Below are 23,820 nucleotides of genomic sequence, written 5' to 3'. Positions count from 1 at the left end.
GGAAGCGCTGCAGAGGACAGCAAATAGTTATAGACAACCGTCCTAGTGAAGCATAACAAAATGTCAGCTAACACAGGACACAGTGAATATTCGAGATTTCCCAAGAGCGTCCTCTTTTTTTTGCAATGTATGTGTTTAGGGAGTCACAAATGATATTGAAAAGTACCCCTAACCTTCATATGGCACACCAAGAAAAAAATATCTCAAATAACCTCAGTAAGGCCTGGAGGAGTTCCTGGAAACTTTTGTACAAACTAAGAAACTTCCCTAGAATCTAAAGAAGTATACTGATGGAATCTGTGCTGGCAACATCAAAATAAAAGTTGCTAAATTTAGGCAGTTTTCAGCCACTTTGTTGTAAACAATGCATTTTCCAAGCCTCACCGATTTTGTTCTTTAAGCAACATAGATCGCAGTAAATATTCCCAGTGAAAAAATTCCCAGAAGGAACTTTGGTAACTTCAAAAAGCCCAACTCACATTTTATGTCAGCGGGAACTACGTATACACAGCTGCGGTTGTCACTAGTTCTAACATATTGAAAAGCACATTAGCAAGCCACGTGGGTGCTTCAACCTCGACATCAGACACTGTGAGCACATAAGGGTCTTCCCTTCTCTTGATGGCCTGCCACTACAAGAGCTATTTTAAAGCTTACTGTTACGACACAGATATCTTGGAACAACTGAAACATAAAGCAGATTTTAGAATATGTTATCATCATGACTCGGCACCTTTGCACCAAGAATGTGGCATTTTGGGTTGAGACTTGGTGGCTTTGTTTTTTAAAAAAAAATTATTACTAGGACTAGTTTGCATGCACGCATTAAGTAGGTGCGCGTTGCCCGTGGCTGCATCCAAACTAAACTAATTAAATAAGTGCCACGTCCGAACTGAAAATGTCACCAATGCACTAATCGACAAAAGTGGTTGCGGATGACCAAGTTTCAGAACTGTTCTCCACGGCAAAAGGACAAGCAGCCAGCACAGCACGGCAAGCAAAGCGACATGCATCTGATACGAGACAAAAACATTTTTCGCGTAAAGGCCAGCAAGGCATGATCTAGGTTTTCCCCACCTGTTGGTTTTGAGAGTTCATGGGTGCCGTACATTTCCCACTCCCGTGCGCCGTGGCACTACTGTTCGACGTCGTCACAACCACTGTGGGCGTCACGGTCACGGACGTCACGGTGGGGCACGTGGCCATAGTCACCACCGTGTGCGCCATGGAAGTCGGCACTGCCGTTGCTGTCCTACCCACCACTGCCTGCGACGATGCCATCACCGCTGTAGTCGTGGTCGTCGGCACCACGGCACTGGGCGCCGAGCTCACCACGGCGTGACACGTGTGGTGCACGGCGTGCTGATGGTGGTGATGCTGCTGCTGTTGCCCTAGGGACGGCGACGGGCTGACCACGATGTGGTTGATGCGCGCATTGTTCGCACCGTGGCACAGCATGTTGGCTACCGCCGTGCCGTGCAGGGTCACAAAAGACTGGGGCTGCCCGAGCTGCTGCGCCGGCACCAGTCCATTGTTGACGGTGTGCAGAGTGAGCTGGTGAGGGTGCGTGGTGGCGGTCATCATGGATGGTGTCACCACCGAGGGTGCAACGAGCGATGGCGACGCCACCACGGTCGGCGTGCTGACGGAGACTCGCGGCGCGGTCAGGGAGGCCAGGTCAGGCACGCTGACGGGCGGCGCTGCGGAGAGACGCTCCAGGAGGGCCGAGTGGGTCCGCGAGAGAGCAGTCGCACCGGGCGCGCTCGTCGGCGTGGGTGTGACCGTCGTGGCCACCAGTCCCGGGGAGGGTGCCGGCGCAGGCATGGAGGACAGGGTGCTGCCTGGAGGGTGCACTAAGACGCTGCCATCGTGCGCCAGCGAAAGCTGTATGCGGGGAGACACTGCCGCAGTCTGCGGGGCCTTGCTCACCATGACCTGCAAGGGATCATCAGCAGCAAGATCACTTCTCAGCCACTGAAGTTCCCAAAGCGACTCATCACTAAAGAGCCTAGAGTTACAGTAACCTTTCATTCATGCTATGCTACTGTTATTACCAGCACTTTTAGAAAAGAGGAGGATGAAACGGGAAGCTGTTACACAAGCCCTGCTGACCTGATGCCATAACCAGTAGGCCATGCACATTGGGACATTTAGCAGAAAATAAACATTTGAAATGCTTCACAATGTTGATACTTCTGTTAGACATGCTCTGACCAGTGCGAAATAGTAAATCTAAAGGCTGTCACTGCTGGCTGAACTATGAGCTCACTTAGGGCCAAAATAAAATGGAAGGCCTAGTGGTGAAAAGGTTTGAATGACTGCCTACGGAGGGGACATATGTACTTGATGCCATCTAATGGATTTAACGCAGTACAGCCGAACCCCTTCACAAGAGACACGGATGTCAACACCAGTGGGCCTACATTGAAATAGGGGTTGATCAGAAAATGAGAACGTTGTAGCCTGCTTATAAGAGACACCTCATTATAAGGGACCAGAACTGCTCCCTGGTATGATCTCTTATGAATGGGTTCAACTGTATTTGTTCTCGCATCAATCATGCCGCACAGTTACACCAACATAGTACTGACCTGCACGCTCTCCGTGACTGGTGCGGGAGCAATGGGAACCTCGACTGATATGGTGTTTTCTTGATTGGACGTAGGGGAGGGCGGAGGCGTAGAGTCCGGCACGATTCCATGCTCCTTCAGCAACGCGGCCAGGTTTAGGGAGGGCACTTTCGTGGGCTTCTCCGCAGCTGGTGGCGCCGTTGTAGTAGGCGCCTGTGGCTGGTGGTGTATCGTCGCCGACGTCATGGGCGCCGAGACAGACTGCGACAAGCAAGGGAAAAAAAGAAAAAGATGGTTACAGGTGGCTCTTTAGACACCCATCTGGCTCGGCAGAGCAATGCAAAAGCGGTGTAGCGGTCCAATGAAGCACTCTTCATCAGCGTTCACTTTTGTGGTGGTGGGAGACCATATAGGATGACCAGTCCGGCGTTAAAGCCACAGCTTCACAATATTGCGAAAAAAAAAAAATTAAAAATCAGGAGCCCTTGCTCCATCAGAAAAAATGAGATCAAGCGAACCTTGGCATGTGCATGCCCGACGTACGACTATCTTTATTTCTATCGCATTGCGCAATGCTCCCTCCCGACTGTTTCCTTCCTCCACGCTGGGAATTGGACAGTCATCCACATGTCTAGCTGTGCAACGCTTCAGTTACTACAGGTCACAATGAAATGTGGCAACCTGAAACGACAAGTCACCTCGATAACTTCGACAACAGATCAAATTGCTGTATCAGAAACAGTTGATCGCCGACAAGCCCATGATCGAGAGAGCATCAATTATTGTAAAATGGCGCATATATAAATATGCATGTGACCGGCGCACCTTCGAGAACCGTACTTCCTTGCACTCGCGTGCATTGGGTATTTTTGCAGGCACACCCACAACACCGACGACAAATGTGAGGCAATACGAGCTTCGCTTGAAAGAAGTGTGGCCCTCAATCGACTCTACGCGGTACCAGAAGGTAACAACGCGAAGTTGAGGCGAAGTGAGGGCTCACCACGGGGAGATGTTGCGGCGGCGCTGGATGCAGCACCGTCGTGGTGGTCATGACGGGATGGTGGGTGACGATGTTGGCAGTGGGCGCAGAGGACACCATACTGCCGCCCGTCGAGATGAGGGGCGCCGACAGGGTGCCATGATGGTGGTGGTGGTGGTGATGGTGGTGGTCCTGCGCCAGTATCTGCGGCTGGGTGAACGTTGGTATCTGCACCAGGGACTGGTGCTGGTCTGTCTGGAACGCACCCAGCGTGGGCTGGGCCAGCATGGTCTGCACGCAACACGTACACCGTTTCACACATCAGGTGCAACGCTGCCGAAGCTACGCAAGAAGTTTGATCGGCAAAACTGTCGCCGGGAGTGTATTTTGTTGTGTCGTTGTCCTACAGTCGAACACGGATATATCAAAGGGGATTGCGAATTAGTTCGATATATGCAAAATTCGATATAAAAAAATACAGGCCATGAGACCTTACCAGTGGCGAACGATCACCTACAATCGGCGTATTCAAGAATGACAACTAATTCCACACACACGATGCAACAGAATGTTTTATTTGCACAAGAAAAAAAAAATAAAGGTTATCTTGGCCTGCTTCTTTGGCTTCGAAATGAAGTTGAAGACGCTGGCCTCGATCTTATCGAGGCTGTCCAGGTGCGGCAGCCCGGTTCACTCCATGTCGCCGCAAAATCGGCGAATCGAGCCGAACGCTGCCGCCACATCAGCGGTGGAGTACGCGCGTGTAGCCGCCGCCTCGTCCAGACAACCTTCGTCGCCACTTGAGCTGTCGGCCTGGGCATCTTGGGTCCCTGCGATCACAGCTACAATGTCCTCGTCAGCGAGGTTCTCAACAGCCTGAACATTGCAGTCCGCTTCCTCAAAATCGTCCGCAGACACTTCGGGTGGAACGGCAGCCGGGAAGAGGGACGACAACTCGTGAAATGCGTCGTCTATGCACTTGTCGTCGCAGTCTTCACTGGTTTCCGCAAGTTCCGCCATCACGAAGCCTGCCTTCCGGAAGCAGTTGGCCACAGTGTCCGTGTTCACGTCTTGCCAGGCGCCTGTCACCATTTGAATGGCACCAAGCAGGTCAACCTTCAGCCCACCTTGAAGGACTTGATGATGCCCTGGTCGAGTAGTTGCAGCTTCGCTGTCGTGTTGGCCAGCAGAAACTTCAGCTCGATGATCTTGAGCTTGCAGAGGAGCACGCACACAAAAGAGGAATGCGGTGGTATGCAACAACTCACGGAAGTGAACTCCACCAACAAAGCGCTCGCGATCAGTCACGATCAGTCATGGCTAACCGGGCGCCTGGGCTACGTGCGAGGGCAGCAGCGATGTACGAAAGGCGCGAGCTGTGGTTTGCTGAGCAAATACGAAAGGGGCGGACTGTGGTTGGCTGATCAAAACTCACAGAACAGTAACTAAAAAAAAAAAAAAAGCGAAAGGAGGAGGCCGCCGGGTCGTTCGCTCCTGAAAAGCCGTTCCACAAGTTGGAAAACGCGCCCAGCAGGAGTACAGTCCGAGCCCTCTTGCCCTCACATTTTTCGAGCGTTTCGGGTGTCGGTTGAGGCGCGGTGCCGCGAAGGTCGTGGGGCTCAGCGAGTGCCGAAGCGCCCCTTCCAGCTCGTGCGGCGTTTGATATATCCGATGGCGGGTAAAAATACGGTTCGATATAGACGTGCGAATTTCTATACTTTTACAAAGGATTTTCAAGGGGATAATTTAGGAGTTCGATATAGCCGAAAATTCGATATATCCGTGTTCGACTGTATTTACACTGCAACGACGCCAACAGTAGGCTGATCATCTGTGCAAAATGCAGTCTGCATCTTGTCGTGCTCCCAGCCTCCCGTCGGCCAATTCTCTTGTCACACAGAAAGCGCGTGCAGCGACACTGACCAAACTTGCGCGAAAAAATTGAAGCAGGGGACCACCTGCTCCGCTCGTTTCCTCATTTCAGCCGTCCTCCCTCCTCTATCGCTGTCCCTCTCAGCGTAATCAGCGCCACCCCCTGCTGCGTCGCAAAGCGTGGTGCGGATAAACAAAGCAGAAGCGAAACAAGGACATCAGAGGGGTGCGCAAGGTGCCCATTGTCAAATGTCCGAGGGCCTCGAGGGGGCCTTTGTTATCTCCCCCAGGATCTCCCCTTCGAGCTTCGAAGCATCGCACATATCGTTTGGGCAAGGGATGTTTTCGCTTGGCCACCAATGTCCCGAAGACTTCTTGACGACACATCAGCCGATGCGTTTTGCTGGTGTTTTTGGTCTGCCATCATGTTGCACTACAACGCCATGCTGTCTTATGAAGCGTCGTCGTCAGTCTAGTGTAACCACAAGGTCCAGCGACATCATCGGCCGACCGTCTGCCTCGTGTCGCTCTAGTGTAAACGCACCTTAATGCGCAAAACACCTTCATGCATTACTGATCCTAAGAAAGAAATAAAAATGGCATTCCAAGCATTAAAAACGTTGAAGTATTTGTTGTGAACACATTTACTGTGAAATGTCTCGCTAGCCTATACAGTGCTGCATCAGATGTTTAAAATGGAGTAGAGGACCTTATCGCAGTGCACTTTACATGGACCATTGCAGAAATGGCGATTTTTCGCTTGGGAGAGTCTTCAATCGTTCTTGTAATAACAACAAAAAAGGCAAACGCTCTCACCTGCGCGGGCAGCATGGCCTGTAGCTGTTGCAGTGTCAGGGGCTGTCCCGGGACTATGGCAAATGAGGGGGGCGACATCATGCGCGGCGGCGCCAGAAAGATGTTGGGCCTTGGCCCCAGATTCTGCGGGATGACCAGCGTCGGGGTGCCAGGTGGTCCTGGATGTCCCCCATGGGGCTTGGACCCTGCCTGGGGTCCCAGGGTCAGGCCCGTGGCATGGGGTGGCCGCAGGGCCAGCTGGACCCCCTGTATCTGCCCCAGAGAGCCCTGGATCTGCCCCAGCGCTCCCTGGATCAGAATCGGGCTGTGGCCCAGGCCCGGAATGTACTGGTTCAGCAGGAAAGTGCCCTGCGTAAGGAGGTGGTGGTGGAAAACCAATCACTGAGGCTGCAGCAATAGCCAAAGGAAGCTGTGTCAGTAAATTTTCGATATTCCTGGATTACCCATTCACTGGATTCATCAGCACGTGGTGTTATGCCTTAGTTTTTTTTTTTTAAGGTTTACTTTCATCTTTCGCCTTTTGTTTTTTTGGGAGGTTTCTAGCATAAGCATGCTGTTCTTATCTCGTGTGCAGGCTATATATTTGTGTGTTGTTGTAATAAATTTCAGTTGGATGTCTGCACTTGTCCTCGTCTTTTCTGTGTTGTTATGTCGACTTTTGCGCTGAGCAGCTTTAAGTGTGGAAAACAAACGTTTGTCCCGATAGCCTCTATTCGCAAGAAGGTGGGCAGGCCTTCAAAGGACCCTGGAACAATCTTGACGATTGCGTACAAACCCAATGACCCTTCAGCAAAAGTCGTTCCAATCATTATCATCATTATCAGACCGATTTAAAAGCACACTGTGCAAAGTGTGTGATTATGAGGTTTTAAATACATGCATCGCTAAAGACTGCAGCGGCACCTGTATTTCGTACATGGCATGTTTTGCAACATCGCATGCAAATGATCCGGCTTCTTAGCATTTAGTATCGTTCTTAGCATCCTAGATCATTCATAGCATTTGTATTTGCATGACAGTAAGGTCACCCCTTGCTTTACAATCGTGGTCACATTACATGCGAATGAATGCAGTAATAGGTTTATACAACACTAAATGGGCCTTTAGGTCAGGTTTGTAACGGCGCATATGCTTCAATGATCGTTGCATCTACAGAATCTACAGAAAGTAGCACGCAGCCACGAACCTGCGCAGGTCCGGCCTGAAACATGCCCGGCTGTGCTGCCGCAGGGTTTCCAATAAGCAGCGGACTCCCCGTGTTGAGCCCCATCGCGGCTCCGCGCTGCACCGTTGTCACAGGCTGCGGTGCCGGTACGGGCGCGGGCTGCGGTGTGGCCTTGTGCTGGGCCGCCCGGGGAGACTGGGACCGGGTGGTCGCGGTCGCTGCGGGCGTCGTCATGTTCGCGCTGCCGCTCGACAGCTTGGGCAGGATCTGCGGCTGCTTCGGCTGGATGAGACGAGGGGCACCAGAGGTGCGAGGGCTGGGGCTAGCCGAAACCACCTAGGTCGGGACAGAGGTTGGCAGATTAACCTTCTCGAAGGCTGGATTTTCACTTTTTTTTTTCCGATTTGCAGTTAGACATGCTAGTGTGAGAGCTAAGAACATCCAAAATCACTGGCCTAGTGAGATTTGTAGACTAGACTTCAGAAGACTGACACGGGGCTACTAGCACTAAACATTGTCTTTGCATGTTTTTGCGCTAAACAAACTAGGACTTGGCAAGTGAACTTGTCTTTCATTTTAAGGCAGTCTCTGCAAGACATTCTGTATTGCAGAGGTGGCCATTTCAATTTAAGCGCCTGAATGGATACGGCCTCACTAGTTTTTATAAGCTGTTCACCCTTATTGGAAGCATATTCACATTATGCTCGCAGTACCAATGCAACTGCCCAATAGCTTTATTGCATCTTACTTTGAACTGTTCTTACGTTGATTTATTTCACAGTGCTGACTGAACATATTGCTTTACATATGGTGCTTTGACTCGAGTATGCTACATTTATTTTTAACGTATCGCTCCTCGTCCTCTATGCCAAACTTGGGCTGTGCAAGGCATCTTAAATAAATAAAACATCACCATTTCGAGCATCATCATTTCGTTTTATTTATCTCTTTGTTCACTCCCCCTCTGGCTATGTGACCTGCGCGAAGGCTACTATACTTGCATACAGCTCAAGAAAAAAGCGGCTTTCTGCTATCAAGAGACCTCCCTCCAGCCAATGGCACCGCAGCCTCTATGTGACACACTTTGTGACACGCTGCTTTGTGGACCCCTCCCGTGAACACGACGCGAAGATGGTCCGCCGCGGGGTCACGATGACACGGTGACGCCATTGGCTGGAGGTGGGTTCTTTGACACTGAAAAGCCGCTTTTTCCTTGGCTTGTACCAGAGTACAATAACAAAGTGGGGGGGTTTTAGGTCCCAAAACCACGATACAATTATGAGAGACGCCGTAGTGGATGGCTCCGGAAATTTCGACCACTTGGGGTTCTTTAACTCTCTGAGGGTCGATTTTTTTTTCGCGAAATGCGTCCCAGTAATGTGTATTTTTTGATTGCTGAACAGATCTATTTAAGAAAAAAAATTGTCTAAAATTTTTGGGGGTGACTGTAAAGCGACAAAAAAAAAAAACTTTTGTGTTGTTACATGCACATGGTTCTTTATGAGCAGCAGCAAGATAAATTATAAAGAAAAACCTATACGACTGTTAAAATATTATGCGTTGCAACGAACATCTGTGTAGTTCATGGACATACAAAAATAAGTGCACGAAGTGGCGTCAAGTGGAAACACATGGGGAGAAAAGCCACTTTTTATACAGTCAGCATCGTCTCGCTGCGCATGCGTTACAGATGTCGCTCACTCATCAACATCTGAATCTTAACACATATGTAATGCCTCGTATGACGGCCCGACATTTACTGAATCAGATTCTAATTCGCCGGTTGAGCGCTGATTCGGAGGAATCGCCTCTAGACTGACTTCTGCAGCCGAACGCACTGAAGAAAATTGTGTAGTTGTGAGCGCGCCCGGAAAGCAAAAACGAGCCTGAAACCTATAATGATCATTCATCTTATTGCCAAGGAAACGGAAGTGGTTTCTGCGAGTCCCCGAAACAGGAAACGCAACCACAGCCGCATCGTTTGTGTCAGTCGGCACCTGCATGGAAACAGGCGTAACCGCTTACCGGGGAGCAATAAACGAGATAGTAACAAATCCGTCACCTTCTAGGACATTCTAAACCAGAAAGCCATCAGTTTTGCGGGCGCAACAAGCGGGAACCGGCTGAAGAACGAAACAGAAACTAGCCGGCGCACCACTGAAGTAAAGCATAAAGAAAATAGACGGAGATATTGGCACAAGAAAAAAATTCAAAGTATTCCCACAGTGTGGCAGCACATGCCAAGCAAGAGAAACGATAGAAAAAGGCGCGCTTTAAACATACAGGCAATGATGTACGTGTAGGGTGCCTGTTCAGTGATGCCGTACATGTATGGTGTAAACCCTTAAAGGGTTAACGTGCACCTAAATTTAAGCAGACGGGCCTCGCACTTCGCCTCCATTGAAATTTATTTATTTTTATTTCATAATACCCCTAAAGGTCCCCGAAGGGGTACTACATAGGGGAACAGACACATGAATCCCAGTATGTACGTTTATACAATGCAAGCAGAGATTGTACAAAATAACGAAAGTGAGCTGAATACACAAAACAACAACAAAAAAGAAAAATGAAATTTAATGAGAAACAGAAAATTGACTAATGTAAACATAAGATAAGGGCACCAACAAATACAGTATGCAATGAAAAAAACTAAAACGAAGTCATGATCGTAAGATACAGAAGTTTGCAATTAACACATAAATTAATACGAATCAAGCGTGTACAATGTTCGTAAAAATCATTAACAAATGATCACAATAAGAAAATTAAACACTGATGTACATATGAAGAAGCCTAAAAAGAGTACGCGTGGTGGATATCTACTCGGAAATGTTGAGTAAAAGTTTATGAAATGTTGTGAAATCGGCTTGAGTGGCAGGCTATTCCATGCAACTCCTGTTCGGGGAATGAAGGAATTAGCATAATGAGCTGAGCGACAAGTTGTACGTTTTATCTTGGACATGTGGTCTGTGCGTGGAAAGACAGCTGTTGGTGTTTTCGAAGATGCGGTGAAGGTACTGGTGATGACAGAGTTTGTGGAGAAGCGAAAGGCGGCCGAGGAGAAGTTGTGGAGAAGCAAAATGCGTCCAGGATTCGATCCCGCGACCTTCGGGTCAGCAGTTGAGCATCATAACCACTAGACCACAGTGGTAGGCCGTGAAATCTACTACTTCCTCTTTTTTCGTACTACTACTACTACTACTACTACTACTACTACTACTACTACTACTACTACTACTACTGCTACTGCTACTACTACTACTACTACTACTACTACTACTACTACTACTACTACTACTACTACACTCAAACCTCATTATAACAATTATGTGACTAACAGCGCAAAAAAGGACAAGGGACCAGGAAGAAACACAGACGAACGCTGTTATAAACGTTTATTTGTAGCACTGTAGCTATGACAGGACTAGTCTTCATTTACTTCATTATAACCGATAATTCGTTCTATCCGTGTTCATTATATCGAGGGTTGAGTACTACTACTACTACTACTACTGCACAGGGTAGACTAAGACAGCTTTGCTGTAATAACGTGGCACAGTTGCATAAAGGTGCCGAGCCAGAGCCCCCATGAAATGTAAAGGAGCACAGCACCTGTGCAATGCCGGGTCTCGATGCGGGCGCCTGCTGCGGCGCCACGGGCAGAGGGGCAACGGTGGCGGTTGCCTTGGTGGTTGCCGGCGTTGACACCGACGATGAGGGCAGGCCCTGGCTCCGCGAAGGCACGGGGCTTGGTGAGGACCACGAGACGGAGACGGGGACGGGGGCTGGGAGCGGGGACGCCGAGTGCGGTCGGCTGCTGGCCGGGGAGGAGCGAGTGGAATGTGGCGAGGCACCCGGCAGGCCATTGCTGGCACCAGTGGCAGGTGGCGGAGCGGCAGGGGGCACCGTAGAGGAGCTGACCAGCAGCTGCGGTGAGGAGGAGGCCGAGACGTCCGAGCCAGTGGCGGTGGTCGCGGAGACGGCGAGGGCCACGGGTTTGTCAGTGCCCGAGCAGCCGTAGCCCATGGATTCCGACAACTCGCAGCGGGCCGGCAGGCAGCTGGTGGTGCTGCTCACTTCGTCCCGGCCGAGCAGGACATCGAGCGAGCTCAACTCCTGGGCCAGCCACACAATGCTTTGTGAGGCACTCAGTTGCGAGTGTTCAAGCGAATAACGTTTACGTATGTTCCCGTGTGTGTATGTATGTGGCGTGTACATATACACATGCAAAATTTAAGAATTTCTGGGGCTACGCCAATGGTGGCTCGGATGGAGTACACTGTTGGCTACGCCAATGGTGTAAAAGGTCGTCCGCATTCAGTTCAAGATGGTATAACTTCACCGTTTCTTTTTCTTTACAGGCAAAAAGTGCCTCATGATGATGGGAAAAAATGAAGCAAAAAAAGTTTTCTGAATGATCCTTAATTGAACTCACGAACACTGATGAGGCGTTTTTCGTGAAACTGGCAGTACCTTGTACATAAGAGTCAAAATCTTAGCAAATCACTTTTGGCATTGTAACCCACGCAGACGAGCAAATTTAGTGACGCGTTGAGCAGGTGCCACTTTTGGCAGTCTGCAGCTACATGGGAAAGGAAAGCATCATAGACATTTGGAATTGTACATAATACACTGGTTGGCAACATCACACCTGCACTGTAGTTTGAAATCACAAAGATGTCATTTTACAATTAGTCCTTATCAAGCATTGAATAATTTGTTAGAAAGTTATTTTTCAAGGCCTGCTATGAACAAGGTCACATATTCTTCCAATTTTTTCACGACAGTTATGAAAATTACCTGGCAATCTATGATGGCATAGGTTTCAGGCACAACAAAAAGAAAATGGTTTCAAGCTTGCCAAAGTTATGCAACAAGTCCATACTTTAAATGATATATAGAGTGTAATGCAGGCTCGTTGGTGCATACTGAACTTCTGAAAAACAGTGCTAAGCAGTCCATAGACCTGCTCAAGAAAGAGCATGAGTATCTTGATCACTGAATAATCTTTGCGCATGTGCTGTTAAGAGTGCTTTCTTCATATTATTTCGGTTCTTGTTTTTCTGAGGCCATATATTTTGCTACGGCGAAATAAAATTCATCGTTAGTCAACACGTGGTCTTGTCACTTCTTTCTATGCCCCGTCTTGACGCTGTTTTTCAGAAGTACATACTTTAACGACTGCCACCAGAAGCCTGTGAACGGCTGGGGTGCACCATCAAATCTGACTGAATCACATTTCACAGTGTTCAAACCAGCCAGCCAGACTAGCGTGCAAGAACTTGCAAAAGATAGCATCAGGCACTCACAGATTGCTGCGGACTAAGCTGAATGAAGCTTTCGCATAACAACTATGGGCACTAATCTCCCACAATTCACAATGAGTGGCAAGAAAATTCGCCAAACTTTCCATAATCGAAAAATTCCGTGAAAATTCCAGGTTCTCCCAATGATAGATGTCCTGTTGAGGCTACACGCTTCGACGTGGCGAAGTAAAATTCTATGCGTGTGCTCAGTGACAAGTGCACTCTACAGCGAACGTCGGTAAACATTTTCATCCGGCATATAACCAAAAATGCCAACGGCGAAGTGCAGGTGCTCGAAGCAACGCGAAATTATCTTGCCTGACAAGGGTATATCTAAAAAATGAAGCGACAGGTAGTCTACACCAAGGAAGTTTAAAAAAAGACTTCTGGAGGGGAGGTCCCCTATACACACCCACGTGAGCGGGTGAGGCCTGCGAAACAAGTTGGCAGCCATTTTGCTCCAGGCGAGGGAGCGCACCTTGAGCGCGGGTGGCGTAATTGTGAGCGTCCGTGGGGGCATTTCAGCATGAGAATGGGACAGTTATCACTTATTTCACCCATTTTTTTTTTTTTTTTTGTCCTACAAGATTGAAAAAGGCAGCCTCTTAAGCCATGATACATGGGCTGAAACGTGTCTGATGACACGTAGAATTTGATTGCGGCATTCCCAAAATGAAGCAGATGGTGGAGCCAATAAATGGTACATAAAATTTTATTCAGCCCTGGCTTTCATACAATTTCAAAAGAAAAAAGAAGCATAATATTGTTTATACCGTGAATAAAAAAAAAGCAACAAATCCCACAAGAACTTCACAACGCATCATAATGCAGACAATCATGAAACTAACCATATGAAGCACGCGCCCTTGAAACATAAAGACGGTAAAAGAAAAGATACAAAAGCAGACCAGTTGACCAGACTACTGCAGCTCTTGTTTTTGCATAATGCAGACAATCACGAAACTAACCGCATGAAACACACGCCCTTAAAAAGCAAACAGAGCAAAAGAAAAGAAACGAAAGTAGACTAAGTGACGAGCTTGCTGCAGCTATTAGTTAAGCTCGTTTATAAATTTTTAAAATTTGGCAGATCCCGCGCCTTGTGGGAATCGGCTTCATGCGGAGCAGTCAGCAAGTATTTCTATGTTGCATTTTATGGCTTTGAGCCAAGCGTTACGAGGTGGATCGACGTGTTTTTGTAAGCGTAGTAGCTGTGTGCACATCGTGGGCTTACCAGGCACATCGACAACACTGGCTTTTAAAGGTTAACTTATGGTGTGACGTAACGTCAGCCCCCACGTTATAGTAAATGCATCAGTATTATCGAAACCAAGTGCACTTTATGGCGCAATCATGTGAATATCATATGTAACTTTCAATAGCGTATTCCTCCGGGGTTGATCAATGCTTGAATATAGCTTGCTGAGTCATAGGAATACAAATGTAATGTTCATTAATGTAATGTTTAATGCTAACTGTGAAACGAGTGTGTGGTTTAAAGCTTCCCACCCATTACAAATTGCTCAGCCATAACTCTTCATCGTCATCACCCACAGGCAGCATCAACAAAGTTCACATGATGCCCTACAGATGTGTAGCGAGTACTTCGCTTATCCGCAAAAGACGAATAACGGCACAGTGAATGCTTCCCTACTTCACAAAAATTATGATTTGTGGCGTAGTGGGTACCTTGCAAGTGCACTTTATTAGTTTCCCATAAACATTTTAGAACGGGCTCTAGAAAGGCCGCTGTTCCAGCTTTCGCTGTGACTGTGCTGCACGCTCCGTGCAAGCCCGGCATTTATGTACAGCTTGGCAATTTTCGACAAATAGTAAATGTGGTTGTCGAATGGATCACAGTCCAACAAAAGAGACATCCACAACACTCGCTTGTCGCCAGAGCAGTGGAAAAATTTGCCATCTGTGGAACTTCCACGCGGGCTCCCACATGCTCCCACGCAATCACCCACATGCTTTCTGCCTGGAGCAATATGGCGGTCTTCGTGTGCCGGCAGCGCGCCGCCTCCACTCCAGAAGTTTTTTTTTAACCTCCTTGGTTTATACTCACCTTCGAAACCTCCTCGTTCTTGTCTTCAAGAAACGACTGCAGCAGCAGGGGGTCGCTGAAGAAAGAGAAAGAAAGAATTGCCAGCATGAGCGACAAACCTTAGTGCCACTAAAAAACGTTAGTTACTTGGTTAAGGTATATATGTATACCTCATGTGTAGCGGGCAACACTGTGAAAGATACGCAAGATGAGTGGTCATATGAAGTTTCAAATGTACGCATTAGTGCAGCCATTTCTGACTTGCAAGGCTAAGGAAAGTTCCACACAATCTGTGAACATAATTTAACGCGCACTTTCATACAGCTCTATTATGCAGTGTACTACATTTTGGAAATAAGCACAAGCAACGCACTACGACTGCTGGTCCTAGAAAGGCGGCACTTTGCTAGTTTGCCAGTAAATAGGTTGATGTCTGCAAGACTTACCGCTACATAGAGCTAGACGAGACATGCATCTCTCTTATATAACACTATTATTCAATCACAGACGCAAGCAATGCGAAAAGCCTCTCTTGTTTGTGTAAATTTTCGCTGGCATGTGCTAGAGTACTTCAACAATTTCATTTGAGCTGCAGAATTGTGCTTTCACATCAGTGAAGCCTGGAGCACTTACTACATTTACAGCATTCGTGTTTATGCTAATGCCTTTTCGTTTCCTTTTTGAGGACTCCATCTATCCGCGTGTACGAGTGTCACCCGGACAAGTCTACACAGTTCGGCCACTGCGAACCTCTTTTGCTGCATCCAAGATGGAATGCTAGACTTGTACTCCAAATAAGTTTTCTCTTTCGGGTGCTTTGATTCGAAAGTACAGCGACACCAGCGTGAAATCCAAGCAGCTGCCAACGCTACAGAATCTTGCACACACCCAGCGCAGGCATACTCTCTCGGTGGCAGACAAGTGGTTAACGCAGTACCTCAGGTTCGCAGTAAAATATTAGTGTACTGAAGCGTTTTAAATGTCCTTGTGATGGTACAGGGCATTAGCTTTGTGGAATTGAATGTTTGGCTTAAGGACAGCGTGTACTCACTTTATAACGTCAAGCAGACATCGGCCCCCATCATCCATTGCAAAGGTCCCTGGAAGAAAAACAACCCCGTCAGAGGATCCGAAACGAGCACAGCACGAGACTCGGCAAAACTAGTGTTAGTTTGGCATGACACAGGCAAAAGAAAAAGAGTACAGCACTGGTAACTAGCGTGGTTAGTGGGGTAGACAGTCGCATCTGCGAGGAGGAGAAAGGGAAAGCAAGGCACACGCAATAGCCGTTCGCCGGGGAACGTGGCGACGGGCGAGAGAACGAAAAAGAAAAAAGTATGTCGGAGAAGATAATTCAACAACGAGAGCGTATCACCTGGGTTGAACATTCCGAAAACATGGAATAGGCCATGCAGAACTCTGATTTGCTACTGAGGGCAGATTGGTTGTGGGCCTGGTGTGGGAAGGGGAGAAAAAAAACAACAAAGGTGGACGAGGGGGAAAAAACAAAACGTGAACACGCCTTGTATGCGACACAAAACAAACAACACACACACACAAAAACGCGACGACAATGTGCTTTGACATAACCCAGTATTTGGCTCCTAAAGCGTCGGTGATAAACACTTGGCATAAGTAAGCACAAAACGGACCAACTTTACCCGCAGAAATGACTCGTCAGTGGGGAGGCAGGGGCGCTGGTTTTTGTAACGTTTGAAGAGTGCCGTGACAATAGTGGTCGGAATTGGCGCAAAAAATATTTTGTCACAGCCGAGTCCTATGTGTTAACATGGCGTTCAAGGAAGTTTAACTGGATGTGAAAAATATGGCCACTCCCAGATGAATGGGCCGCCGCAATTTCCATGGATTCTTTTTAGAGAGGCCCGACAGAAAAACAAGTTGTAGTTGGTGAGATGGTGGCTTCAGTAGTGTTCTCAGCTAAAAAAAGTTTGAAACAATATTGCAACAGCTTATGTTCCATTTTATACTCTGCAGTCAATGCTCAAGAACCAAAGAGAATCTGCAGTTTTGCTAATCATAAGCATGATACAATTATGAGAAATGCCGTAGTGTGGGACTCCGGATTAATTTTGACCAGCTAGGGTTCTTTAACGCGCACCTAAATCCAAGTACACATGTGTTTTTGCTTTTCGCACACATCGAAGCGCGACTGCCGTGGCCAGGAACCAAACCCACGTCCTCAACCTGACTAGCATGGCACTGTAGCCGATAAGCTACCATGGCAGGAGCAGAAGCCACGCAAGCTGTATGGTTATACAAAAGTCTCACTCGAGACATTTCAAATTGCAGTTTTTTTATATGTGCAGCATTCATCATGGAACAATCACTTCACATATATTTAAACATGACGTGTGCTGTTACACTTCCTGTAAGTGGGCCATTATATTTTGGCCGCGAGCACAAGCAGTGCGCTATGGTCGTTGATTTCAGAAGCTTTTCATTCTTCTCTGTTATGCCCTTTCACCTAACAACTGTGTTAAATATTATGAAGTGAATGTACAAGTCAGTGTTTTCTAGACCTTTCTTTCCAACAGGCCTGAGCGAGGGCTAACCAATATGTACGCCGAAGTTCACTGGCTCACGAAACCAATGCACCAAGCTGTTGTGGTGAACTGGGATGAGAAATCGAGGGGACCCATCTCACTTATACATTTTTCATATGTAATGAACAACTTTTTTTTGTCGTGAATGCAAATAGCCCATAATCTGCGCAGCCTTCATGCCGTTTTCTGTTGCGTGCGTACATAGCTGAGCACAGATAAATCGAAGCGCCAGGCATGTACTTGGTAGCGGCAGGAATGCAACACGGCAGTGGTCTTCGTGGAAGACACTACAGCTGTAGGGTAGTCAACACCACTGGCTTAGACAGGGGAAGCCAGGTGAAGTTGGTCTATTTTGTGGCTCGAGCATTAATTCAACCCAACACAAGACATCAAGGACTAAAATGGCCAAAACAGTACGACACAATCACAAATTAAGGCTTCGGGAACTCATGAAATACAACAAGTTTATATGTATGTGCAGTGCTCACGGATTGAAACGCGGCTTCGAAGTGTTTAGTACAACGACTGGCATGCGCAATTGCTCAAGCTAACTGCATCATGTCGCTACAAATCTGGCTGCTTAAGGTAATGCTGGCACTGTGTCAAGTCGAAATTATGCCAATATGACATGAACTGAAGATGGTGGAAAGTATGTGGGTCACTTAGCCCTAAACTGTCATGTTTCAATCCCTGAGCACCATACATCTTCGCTACGGCAGTCCCACTTGAACTCCTGTGCTTACGGTTACAAATGCATGTCGTTCCCAGTGTCAATGATACAGCCCTCAAAGCAACAGCCCCGCAACACTTCAGACTTGGCTAACGAGAAGAAACAGGATTGACATGTTCAACAGCTTTCTAGATACATGAACTCTTACTGCTACACTCCCTTGCACAATTCAAACAAGTTACTGTTACATCGTGCTCCATCAGCATAATTACTAACATCAGGCAATACAGCTCAAAACTGAATGGTGGTGCCACTGATGTATGAGCAAAAGCACCAGTGCTAACCCTAGTGCCTCGCCTAGCTTTGGCATCGCTCCAACCATTAAGGAAAAGATGCGTAATGCGCTGTCATGTACAGTGTGCCCGATACCAAGATAGCTGTGACATGCTATCAGGTCTCAGTTTCGACAGTTTCACTTGAACTTGTGTTCCCCTCGATTAAACACAAATGTGCTGTGAACCAGCTGATCGCAAACCCGTGCTAGCTCAACTTGCTAACACTGCTTAGTTTGGAAAGCTTTATACAAATAAGCCGTATGCCATGCCTAATCTTTGTGACCGAGAAACGTAGCAGTGTTCCAAGTTGAGCATGATTTCACGGCACTAAAATCGGCAATGCAAACGCCTCTTTTTTACATCAAGCACAGACGTTATCTACATTGAAATGCCACCGTTCCACATGTGTGTGGTTGATTGCTTTACTCCATATGCGAGCATTGTTTATGTTTTTTCGCACACAATCTCAACCCAGATATGTTGTAGACACTTTGTAAGCTGGTGTTTGTAATGCAGAAGCAAGTTGAGCCGAGCGTTTTTTTGTGTTGGTGCTGCATTGCCGACAAAACAATGGCGGTTTGTTACGTCATGGTAGATTGATGAGATGCCGCCACTTGCCAGGGGGAAGGCAAGGCAGCACAATAAATGCCAAACATTAAAGATCCAGCTGATACTTTGTATTTCATGCATGTATAACCGATGATACCTCTTTAAAGGGCGTGCCTCATCCACAAAGTGGTTACTTATGCAGTTGCGTGAATAGCTGTTTATCTATTCACAGTAGTAGTGCTGACTTGCCACTTTCCACATGTGTGTAGTTTGCACGGCTGATTGCTACAAACACACACACCGCTACATTCGCAGATGCAACGAACGGGAGTCGACGCTAGCATTGATGCACGGAATCTCTCAGTGCCTATATCCAGTGCACCTATATCACGGATTTCAGAACAATCGCGCCTACCCGGCCAAGCTTATAGCGGCAACACACGAACGCGTTCTCTAAGCACGTGCAGTCTTCGGTTTTGACGACGCGGGTTTCACTGTGACGTGCGACTCTCTCCCTCAAAAAAGAAAGCGGCAGTGCAAACACACAGACACAAAACGCGCACGCGCGCCTATATAAGCCACGCAGGCCCCGTTCAAACTCGCGTGGCGCGCGGACGCGCAAAGCAGCTGATCGCGAAGCCATGCTAGCCCGCGGAGGGGGAGACGCCGTGAATTTCTGTTGGTGAGATCGAAGGCGATCGGGTGATCAGCTGCGTTTGGGGGACGGGAAACTACAGTAACAAGGGGCACATCGATGCCTCCTACCCAGGTGGTGCGGAAGGCAACGAAAAGCCCGCTCTTTTTTTTGTGTGTCTATAACGGAGCCGTGTGTCTCCACGAGAGAGACCACGGCGGCCGGGTGAACAAGGGGTGGGGAAGACACCGCGATTTATTTTCGGGGGCTGCCGGCGGGCATGATGTAAGAAGGGGGGGTTTCACACGCGCGCGCGCACACACACAACACACTGGAGTGGGAAGGAGTAGTAAGACCACGCAAGCCTGGCGAGAGGATGCAATCGCTTTTACCTCCGTTGGTTGAGACTGGGGCGCGCTACACACAGCCAACAGTAGCGACTCGGGCCATCCGAGATTGCCACGGCGTCCCCACACTGAGCCAAGCAACCGACTCTTCTCTTCCTTCGTTGTTTCTTTCGACGATCTCCGGTGCGTCGCTTCGCTGGCTCTGGATCGGGCACGTTCTAACTACTCCGGAGACACCACTTTGACGGAGAACGGCGAGCCGTAGCGCCAACGAGCGCCACTTGCCCCCCAGCCCGTGGAGTCCTCGGTCGTCGAGTTGGCCGCCATGTTTGTTATGCTACGCATCTGCTGCTGCCGCCGTTGGCCATTGCGTCCGTCTGCGAACCAAACGAGGTCGCAGCGGCGGGTTGGTAGAAAGAAGGGGGGGAAGATGAAAAAAAATTGGCAAAAAAATGGAGAAAAAATGCGGGAAGGCAGGGTGGGGGAAGGCAAGAGGAAGAACACGGAATTGATTGCAAATTAGCGCGAGTGAAAAGCAAACCCCGAGGCGTTTATTTCGAAGCTGTTTTAATGCCCGTGTTTGTCGACGGACCTGCGGCAGCCCCGTGCGAGACGAAGCCGAGCGATGTGTGCGGATACTACGCGTTCTTTTTATTTTTTTTTCGAGGCGTGTGAGGGGGAAAGAGGAACTCGGTGGTTGGTATCATATGTTAGCGGGAAAACCGTGCGCAAGCAGGGTTCATTGATGGATTAGGCCGAGCTACCGTTCTCTGCGAGAGTTTCACGGTTCAACGGCCTTTAAAAGCGCACGCAGTCTCGAAAACACAAAAGAAAAGACGCACAGGCGTTGCGCCTCGCGTCGTACGAAGGCACAAGAACAAACGGTAGTAGCTGGCGCGAGCACGTGAATGAATCGGCGATAAAACTCCGAGCGTAGTACGAGGCGGCCGAAACCTCGACGCCCGAAATGAGTCGTTTCAGCGCCACTGGCGTGCCCTTGACAACGAGGCCTGATCGCCATTGCCGAGTGGCTTCCGTGCACGGGAGCCCGAGTGACAGCGGGTCCCGTCGGGCCTGGCCGCTATTTGAGCCGCGACGACCAGCCGTGGGAGGTGCGTTAGGACATAAGGGCAGGCACCGAGGGCTGTTGAGTTTGATTCGGCCCGTGACCCACAGTGCGGGCTTTCTTTTTTTTTCTCCATCAAACCCCCCTCCTTCTCTCCGCCGCTATTCGAGGAAAACGCCACGGGATGGTCGTTCGGGGGGGCCAGGGGATATCTGGCGCGAACTCGTTGCCGGCCGCGCTGTCGTGGCCTCGGCACGCTAGGATCGCGAGACAACTCTTCTAAACCGAGCCTCAGCTAGTTCGGGTACGCGATGTTTTCCCCCCCGAAAATTTTATCAGCAAAATAATATTCAGAAACACACTCACCCGTCATGTAACATGCCAATATCCGACCGTGCTCTCATTGGCTGGCGCGGAGAAAGCTTCACCCTGTGGTGAAGCTTTGACGGCGCCCGGTTGGTCGGAAGGGCGCGTGACGTCAGCGCAGCATTTGCGTAACGTGGGCTCCCGGGGGGCACCCTTCGCGACGGGGCTGGGTGAAAGCGTTAAAAGGACCTTTTTTTTCTAAGCTCTGTTGGAGCCAATTAAACGCTTCCTCAAATTGAACTCGACACAATTTGCCTCCAAAATGATGCGCGGAGAAATTATTTTTGCACCCGGTGCCGTCTCGGGTTTTTGAGGCGCTCCCGCTGCAAGCGAAAATCCATGACGTCACTCGTTTCTGCGCTTCTCTTTCCTGCCGTGGAATCAGATGGCGACGCGAACGAGGCGTGTGTGGAAGGTTCCTCCCGATTGCGCCGGTGCCGAGCGTCTTCGAAAGCTTTTACAACTGCCGCAGCCGCTTCTCGGAGGGCAAGCTATCCAACGGGCCCCTTTTTTGGCACAGGATTTCGTCGCCACGTCTGCGTCATCCCGATCCATTGCGTCGATGACCGCCGGCGGCCATTTGTATGTTTGTTTTGTTGCTTCTCGTCCGTTGCCGCAGCCTCTTCGTCGTCTTGCGGTGCTAGTCGTCACGCAGGGCTCTCCCGACGCGCGATATTCCAGGTACCGTGGTTCCATTCTCGTCAGCTGAGACGTAGCCTCGATTTTCACACTTGGTAGTGCTGGACTCGAACCGATGTGGGCGGGGTTGCGGTTTTGTCGCACCTGACGTTGCTCGGCGTATGCAGCGGCAAAAACCTGTGTGTCCGCGCACGGCAGTATCGAAACACCAACGGCAAAGCCGTGAGCTCCGCTCGGGTTTATGTCGGAGTCTTTTCGTTTAACATTTTTCGCTTCTCTCCGGAGCCTTTTCATTCTTCCTCTCGGAATCTTCCCTCCCTCGCGTCTAGCCCTTCTTTCCCATCGTGAAGCAATCAAGCAAACAAGCAAGCAAGGCCCGGTCCCAAAAAACCTTGGCTCCGCCTCGCGCTAGACAGTGCGCCAGCCCCCTTCTCGGTGGGAAGGGCAAAACCTTCTCTCCCCCGTCGTCTTTTTCTGCTGCCCTGCCCTCCCTCGCCATCACTGCTCGTTTTCTTCCTCTCCCAGCGCACTACTACCACACCGACGAAACACACAAACACCGGCAGGAAGACGCTAACGTTGCTTTTAGATCCGCGACCGCCAAGCATTGTCCGCGCTTTTTTTTCACCCTCCCCCTCCTCGTCGTGTGGCACTTGATGGCATTTTCCCTTTCCTCGTATGTCATCACTCTTCCGCAGCCTCCCTCTCTCCTTTCTCTAAAAGGACTTTCACCCTCCCAAGCCGTAGTAGCAGTGCTTCCTCCGCTGTGCCGCCACAACATACGATACACACAGCGGGCGTGCACCGGGTGTTGTGTAAGCGCGTGTGCGCCCTTTCTTTGATCACATCGGGAATAGAGTGATACCCGCGTGCTCCTGCTACTCGTGTTCTGAAAGACCGAGATGGAAGCACTGACCCCATGGTACTGTTCACTCGAACGGCATTGAGATACCCAGAAAGATGAACTTGTTTCGTTGTCACTAGAGCTCGCGGTTACGGTGCCACGCGCCTGCCAACATTCACGATTGTACTACACCGTCCAGAACTTCAGTCTTCAACTGACACCGCTCCACCCTTCCCGCCTACACTTGTGTGGCTGGTCTACACATGGCGCAAGACGTGCCGCGAGACCTCGGCTGCCGCTGCCCCCTTTCTTGAACGGCACGCACTGCCGCATTCATGCACCCATCGTGAATGATTTATTTCACGAAACAGTATGTATGCGCCGTATAACAAGCCCCACGGTGACTTTTGGTTGTGGCACCTTATTCAGCGTATCTTTACGGTAGCACGAGGTCGCTATTTCCGTTCCCTGTCGCATTCTAAGCGCAGAAAAATTTCAGGTGGCCGAAATTAATGTGCAAACAAACTCCCTGCGGTATCCTCACACATTTGGGTTTCAGTAAAGCAGTCACCTGGCTACGTTTGGAGGTCCGGTCTTATATAGAGTAAGCGTCAGCTTGTGCCATAGCTAAACATGCCTTCTGAACTTTCGACAGAAAGCTTGTAGTAGTCATCAGCATGTTTCATGTCACCAGTCATACCTGCACGGCGTCCCTGGGACACCCTCGCATACGTCCAGCAAACAAACAACCAAGAGAAGTATCCCTTTGTTTTGTTTTTCTTGACATCACTTGGGTGGCCGCTGCACACGCGCAGTCGCTCCGGTGAGGCGTGGTTGGCTTTTGTTTTGTATTCATGCGGGCCGTTCCTTTCAATAAACTTTAGTTGTGAGTCAGCGCTCGTGTTGTCGCCTTCTTCGTACTTTGTCCTCGTCCCTTTAGCGCTGTGAACTATCAGAAATGTACCATGCCAACGCTGCCGATCTTTTCGTAACGTTTATGGAAGTATATAGACGCATTATACGATTTGATCAACGTTAGTCTGTA

The 23,820-nt window shown here is 49.1% G+C and overlaps 1 protein-coding gene across 1 annotated transcript in view; it reads right to left on the bottom strand.

The window, feature by feature from the left end:
• The window catches only part of LOC119405143 (mucin-17), a 40,000-nt gene extending 17,778 nt beyond the window's left edge, over nucleotides 1–22,222 (bottom strand). Inside the window, exons 1-9 of the mRNA XM_049419218.1 lie at nucleotides 21,293–22,222; nucleotides 15,813–15,861; nucleotides 14,783–14,837; nucleotides 11,021–11,524; nucleotides 7,427–7,741; nucleotides 6,241–6,588; nucleotides 3,574–3,843; nucleotides 2,592–2,831; nucleotides 1,078–1,935 (exon numbers count right to left, since the gene is read on the bottom strand). Coding sequence (XP_049275175.1) covers nucleotides 1,078–1,935; nucleotides 2,592–2,831; nucleotides 3,574–3,843; nucleotides 6,241–6,588; nucleotides 7,427–7,741; nucleotides 11,021–11,524; nucleotides 14,783–14,837; nucleotides 15,813–15,861; nucleotides 21,293–21,299 — 2,646 coding nt within the window. The 5' untranslated portion in view covers nucleotides 21,300–22,222. The remainder of the gene's footprint in view (nucleotides 1–1,077; nucleotides 1,936–2,591; nucleotides 2,832–3,573; nucleotides 3,844–6,240; nucleotides 6,589–7,426; nucleotides 7,742–11,020; nucleotides 11,525–14,782; nucleotides 14,838–15,812; nucleotides 15,862–21,292) is intronic.
• Nucleotides 22,223–23,820: the final 1,598 nt, after the last annotated feature.

This window comes from Rhipicephalus sanguineus, chromosome 9 (genome assembly GCF_013339695.2).
Source record: "Rhipicephalus sanguineus isolate Rsan-2018 chromosome 9, BIME_Rsan_1.4, whole genome shotgun sequence".
Classification (NCBI taxonomy): Eukaryota; Metazoa; Arthropoda; class Arachnida; order Ixodida; family Ixodidae; genus Rhipicephalus; species Rhipicephalus sanguineus.
This window is presented reverse-complemented; position numbering and strand designations above follow the sequence as displayed.